This window comes from Perissodus microlepis, chromosome 3, assembly GCF_051167445.1.
Source record: "Perissodus microlepis isolate ML-2025 ecotype Zambia chromosome 3, ASM5116744v1, whole genome shotgun sequence".
Taxonomy (NCBI): domain Eukaryota; kingdom Metazoa; phylum Chordata; class Actinopteri; order Cichliformes; family Cichlidae; genus Perissodus; species Perissodus microlepis.
The window spans coordinates 10,570,805-10,576,460 of NC_140463.1; the positions used below are offsets into that span (position 1 = coordinate 10,570,805).

The window sequence follows — 5,656 nt, forward strand, 5'->3', positions numbered from 1 at the left end:
AAGGTTTATTATTCACGCAGAGAAATTAAATAGTTGCTGAGGGAACAAGAACAAGGTGCTTGAATCATACTTAAAATATAAAAAGTGAACCTACTGTGTCCATGAAACACATTAACATATTTATATTGTTTTTCACTGCAGGAAAATACATTTAAAACTTACTTAGATTAAAATCCTCATATGGTATTTGAAGTTTTGAATCATTTTAAACTTAATCCGTGGAAAATCAATATATGGATGTGCTCTGGTCTGAGGTGCTGGGGGACCAGTTAGAGACCAGCAGGAGGACAGCAGTGGTTGGACTGGTGGACTACTTCAGTAAAGAGTAGATGGCGTCTGGCTCTGGTTTAAAGTCTGAACACAAACAACAACAGGAAAAATGATTACAAGCTTTCTAGTTCTTGGTGACTTTGTTGAAAGATTTAGTCACATTTCTAAATGTCCTGTGATAAACTGGTGTAGCCGACCTCTCACCCTGAACAGCTCCAGCTCCCATGTGAAACAGTGAAGCAGTAACAGTGAGTAGTGCAGCATCTGAGTGAAGCGAGGTGCTTCACAGCCGTGTCAGAGTGAGCAACTAACTGGCCCACAACATTTTGAACAAGTATGAGGGTGAAAGTGGGCTCAAGTGGGTTTATTTAGTTTGTCGTTTGCGTGATATATTTAAAATACTAGATTTAAGTCTTAAGTCACATTGATATTTGATTTAATTAACCTTGTAGCCTGTACACTCGTCTAAAATCAGTCTCTTTAGGACATGACTGTCTGAGTTAATGAACAACTGGTGAAAATATAACTTTGATTTATATAATACTAATTAGAAAGGCTTTTTATTTTTTTGTGTATATTATTAAACAGGATTTATTTTCTATATTTTAATATGAGTGAAATTTCAGGAAATGTTGAGTTCCTGAGTTGTCTGGGTCAATCTTTAAAAGTGTGCCTAATATCAAAGTTAGTATTTGACCTCTGCAAACATTAGAACGTTTTGGCATCTACTTTACATCAAACCCAAAACCCCACCTAGTTTGATCAAAACTGGGGTATCAAGCTTTAGACACAGTACAGAGCAGTTAGAGCGCAGCTAAAAAGACTGTGTGAAGATTAACACATGTATGTAACTTTTGTAAATAGCTGAAGCTTTTCATGGTCTTTGCATTTCTCAACACTTCTGCTGAGAAACAACAGCTACCCTAACTAGTTGAAGGTGCACGACCACAGAGCTGGCACCTTTTTCAGTGCAAACTGACGCTTCACCACAGGGCAAGTTCTCACGATATGAACTCTGTGCTTGGCCAAACCAGAACAGAGAAGTGTCATCAGCTTCAGACTACAGGAAGGAGCTGCTGTGGTTTTACATGCAGAATTTTTTAAGTAGTTAAAAAGATTTATTGTAGTACAGTTGTCTCTTTTTAAACTTCACATTAACATTCACTCTTCTAAGAGATGGTGTGCGCCATTAAGGTAGCAGTGTAATTGAATTCAATTCAGTTTACTTTTATTTTTATACTGCCAAATCACAACATGTTGCCTCAGTGAGCTTTATATTCTAAAATAAGGACCCTACAATAATACATAGAAAAAACACAGAAATCAAATGACTCGATTTGACAAACACTTGGTGACAGCGGGAAGGACAAACTCTCTTTTTACAGGAAGAAACCTCCAGCAGAGCCAGGCTCAGGGAGGGGCGACCATCTGCTGAGTGGACAGTGTGAGTCTCACCACAGACTGCCTCAGTCTAAAGAAACATCATGGAAAACATTATCTGTTGTACCAGGTGTGTGTGTGTGTTTTCAGTAGCTCACTGACTGGTTTGTGACAAAGGTGGAGTCAAAATGATTGAACTGTTTCAAAGACGAGTCGGAGCCCTGGACTTTGTGTGTGTGTTTTTGCTCAGAGACTAATTAATTGTCATGATAGTCAGTGTTATCAATGAGATAAGTTCTTATGTCTCAATATTTGTGGAATTTGTTTTACATTAAAATATCTTATTAAAGTAACCTGTGCATGAAGGAAACTCCTTAAACTACTACTATATAATTTTATCTAAATATGAGGACGGGGATTCTGGGTAAAAAAAAAAAGACAATAGGAGAAAAATATAAAGGTCGAGGTGTTGAGACCTGCACAAACAATTAACCAGTGAACAGTCTAGGAGCTTTGGGCAGGTTTCACAGTTTTGAATATGTAGGTTGTTACTGTACGCTTTGTTGTTCAGGAAAACTCAGTGATGATGATCTGTATTTATTGAATATTATTAGTTTATGTTGCAAAGACAAAAATCTCTGATTGTATATTACAGATTCAGTCTAACGTATATCAATGTTAGCATTACTAAACCTCAGGTCTGCATGTTACACAGCTGACCATCAAATCCTGACTAAAAGGTGCTTAGTGGTAATTTTAGCGACAGCTTTTTACAGTATCTACTTGGGGCTGTGTATCTAATGTCCCCAGAAGCTTACAACCTTCAGTCACTCATTCTCCTTTAATACCACGTTACACATCTCTCTAAATCCTGTTTGATTTTTATTTGCATTGTTTTGTATTGTTATATCAACCTGAGAAATATTAGAAAACTGAAGTCTGAAGTTTTTAAACAGAAGCATTAGATGCTCGTTCATGTATCAACATCTGTAATTCTTGGATTTCTCCACTCAGTAAATCTGTCCTGAATCACCTGCAGGTTATTTAAAATGCTGTCAGACAGACAGACCCACATCACCACAGTCAGCAGACCAATAAGAGCAGCTGTACCTCTCATCTGTGATCTGGTTTTCTTGTCTTTGATGATGATTCGACCATAACTGATGTCTTCTGTTCTCACTGCTGAGTAGATTACTGCTGGATCACTGTCTGCACAACAAAACACACAAAATGTTGACATCACATAATGAAGCAGTAACGTCAGTTAATTTTGAGTAAGAATATTTTTTGTAAAACTAATAGTAAAAGCAAACTTTGAATAAAATATAGCTTTAAGTTGATTTAATGTAACTATAAATTATTTCTTTCTAACACCTCTTTCAGAAACACCTGCAGGTGTTGTTAATGTTAAAAAGGAAGCCGTACAACAGCAGAGGTGTTAGCTTGTGTTAACCACAGACAGCAAACACAGAGGCCAGCATGCAAAGAACATCACTCAGTAAGCACAGAGTGAGACTTTAAACACAAATCTAAAGATGAATAAAATTTGGACAAATGAAACATATCAAATAAAAAAAACAAAAAACAAAAGGAAATTATTTCACAATTCAACATTAGAATCAAATTAATTTTTTTTTCTATTACAATCCACTTGTTTTATACTTCTGACATTTTATTTTCAATGGAATCTCCATGTATCATGAATCAAAATGGATCAAAAGTTCAAACTTCTCTAAAGAGTTTATTTTAAAACAATGCAGTTGTATAAACACAAGCAAATCTTGCAACCACCAAAACACCTAAATTACCTTTGTTTTGTTTGTTTGGCTGTTGATAATTTGATATTTTCACATTACTGTATGCGATGTCATCTTCTACAGGTTTGTCTTGATCTGGTAAAAAGATTCAAATTAAAAATTAAATTTAAAATTAAAAAAATACATTAAAGAGTCTAAATAAAACAAATACCTTTTTTTAGATTTGTAATATGAAATTAAAATAAAATGTTATCAAATCATGATAAATGTAACTAGTAACTAGTATATACACCACATATAAAATTCAGAAGTCTGAGTCTCACCTTCAGGTTTCCTGTGAGCACATCGTCTCACCAGCAGAACCAGTAAAACCAGTAGAACCACAGCACAGACTGATCCAACACATGACAAAAAGGGAAGGAGAGAGGAACCATGGGTAGAGGTGGATGTAGGTGGAAGTGTGGATGTAGGTGGAGGTGTGGTGGTGTGTTTGTCTAAAATAAAGCAAACACAGTCATTAAGTTGTCGTCACATTGTGAATGTTGAAACCTGCAGAAACACAGACAGGTGAGTGTGTCACCTGTGACAGTGATCCAGCTGGATGGAGACTCTCCATGACCGCTGATGTCACACTTGTAGAGGCCTTCATCAGACCTGGAAACATGCTGGATGGTCATGTGACCTGTAGGCTGCTTCCTGATGAGGGAGCCATCTTTATAGAAAGCAGCTGGGAGGTTGGAGGGAGTGGTCTTTGTTTTACAGAGCAGAGTGACGTCATCTCCCTCCATCACAGGGAGGACAGGACTCTGCAGGATCACTGATCCACCTCAACACAGAGACAAACTACAGCATTTCATCCATTTACACACAGCTTCATCAACACTAACTCCACACACTCAGCTTACCAGTGACTGTCAGGTTAACCATGTTACTAATGGGACCCTCTCTGGACTCACACCAGTAAACTCCACTGTCATGAGGTTTCGTTATACTGATATTACAGGAAGAACCAGCACCTTCTCCCCACCCATCTCCACACTGAGTCCTCTGTCGTTTGCTTGTGTTTCTCCTCAGAGTCCATCCAGCAGAGCTGTCGTCCTCCTCACAGCTCAGAGACACAAAGTCTGCTTCAAAGAACTGAGAGCTGCTGGGACTCACAGTCAGACGAGCTGTGAGGGTTAAAAGGAAAAACTGATGTTCACGTCTTTGAGATCTTTACTGAAAGTTTTAATCCAAATGTGTAAAACCTGTCAGAGTTTATCAGGTTTAAACTGTGACAGAAGAAGGTTACTGACCTTGGTTTGTTGTGCAGCTCAGCAGTGAGATCAGAACTAAAGAGAAATGACACTCAGGTTGATTTGAGGTGAACATAAAGAACAACTCCACACAAACAGCTTTAACATCTGCGCCTCTATCAGGTGCTTAAACACCACATCAAACAATTTCTCGAGTAATTCTGTTAGTATAATAGTATGCATACACTTTCAACTCTTTGTGCTCCTCATAAAAATTGGTTCATAATTATAGAACAGTATGTTGTATGTAAAACAAGAGACTATTCAATGTCCACACAGCAACTCTAGCAATAAAAGTCAGATGAAAGTCCTTCTTGATATGAAATGACAGTGTAGAAAATTTACAAAATGTTCACTACTTTTAAATAACCCTGTAAATTCATGTGTCCACTGTGCAGCTGTGTTGATATAATGAGTGATTGATTTGAGCTTTTCACTGCCTGCTGTGTTTCCTCGACTCCTGAGCAAAGATAAAGAGTCAGTTCAGACCTGCAGTTGGTCCTCGTGGTGTTTTGAACTTGAATTCAGCCTGATTTGTTTTTCATGTCTTCTCCTCCATCATCAGTTATCAGGAGAGCAGACAGTCAAAGTACAAGAATTCAAACAAACACAGAGATTCTACTTACAGAGCAGACACAGCACAGATGTTTCCTTCATCGTCCTTCTCACTCATTTGAGCTTTTTTTCATTTCTCTCACTGACACCAAGTAAAGCCCGCCCTCTTCCTCTGAGCACCAGCATTTCTACTGGTTCAAATACAGAGGTCGGGACTAGAGTTTTACTTACAGCCACACTACAGTAGATTTCTCTGAAACACAATCAATAATTTAAATCTCCTCTGCCGTCAGTGATCTGTAGTTTGGTAGATGAACAAATCCATGTCCATGTAGTGGACGTCCCCCTCAGTGAGAGAGGCAGATATGAGCTGAAACACAGGAATCAAACCAGGGACGC

The 5,656-nt window shown here is 38.0% G+C and overlaps 1 protein-coding gene across 1 annotated transcript; it reads right to left on the bottom strand.

The window, feature by feature from the left end:
• Positions 1–310: 310 nt before the first annotated feature.
• Positions 311–5,386, bottom strand: LOC146389851 (high affinity immunoglobulin gamma Fc receptor I-like). The gene is made up of 8 exons (XM_084919872.1): positions 5,329–5,386; positions 4,703–4,738; positions 4,313–4,576; positions 3,988–4,233; positions 3,731–3,901; positions 3,459–3,542; positions 2,761–2,859; positions 311–354 (listed from the first exon to the last, which is right to left on the bottom strand). Exons 1-8 carry the CDS (start codon positions 5,357–5,359, stop codon positions 311–313), a joined length of 975 nt encoding a protein of 324 aa, XP_084775998.1. The 5' UTR covers positions 5,360–5,386.
• Positions 5,387–5,656: the final 270 nt, after the last annotated feature.

What these genes read in the sequence shown, in the direction of transcription:
- LOC146389851 (XM_084919872.1), bottom strand. Translation starts at nt 5,359, where the DNA reads ATGAAGGAAACATCTGTGCTGTGTCTGCTCT. An exon ending in GAGCTGCACAACAAACCAAG is followed by an intron (nt 4,577 to 4,702) that starts GTCAGTAACCTT and finishes TAACCCTCACAG; the next exon opens with CTCGTCTGACTGTGAGTCCC. An exon ending in AACCAGATCACAGATGAGAG is followed by an intron (nt 355 to 2,760) that starts GTACAGCTGCTC and finishes GTTTGTGTTCAG; the next exon opens with ACTTTAAACCAGAGCCAGAC.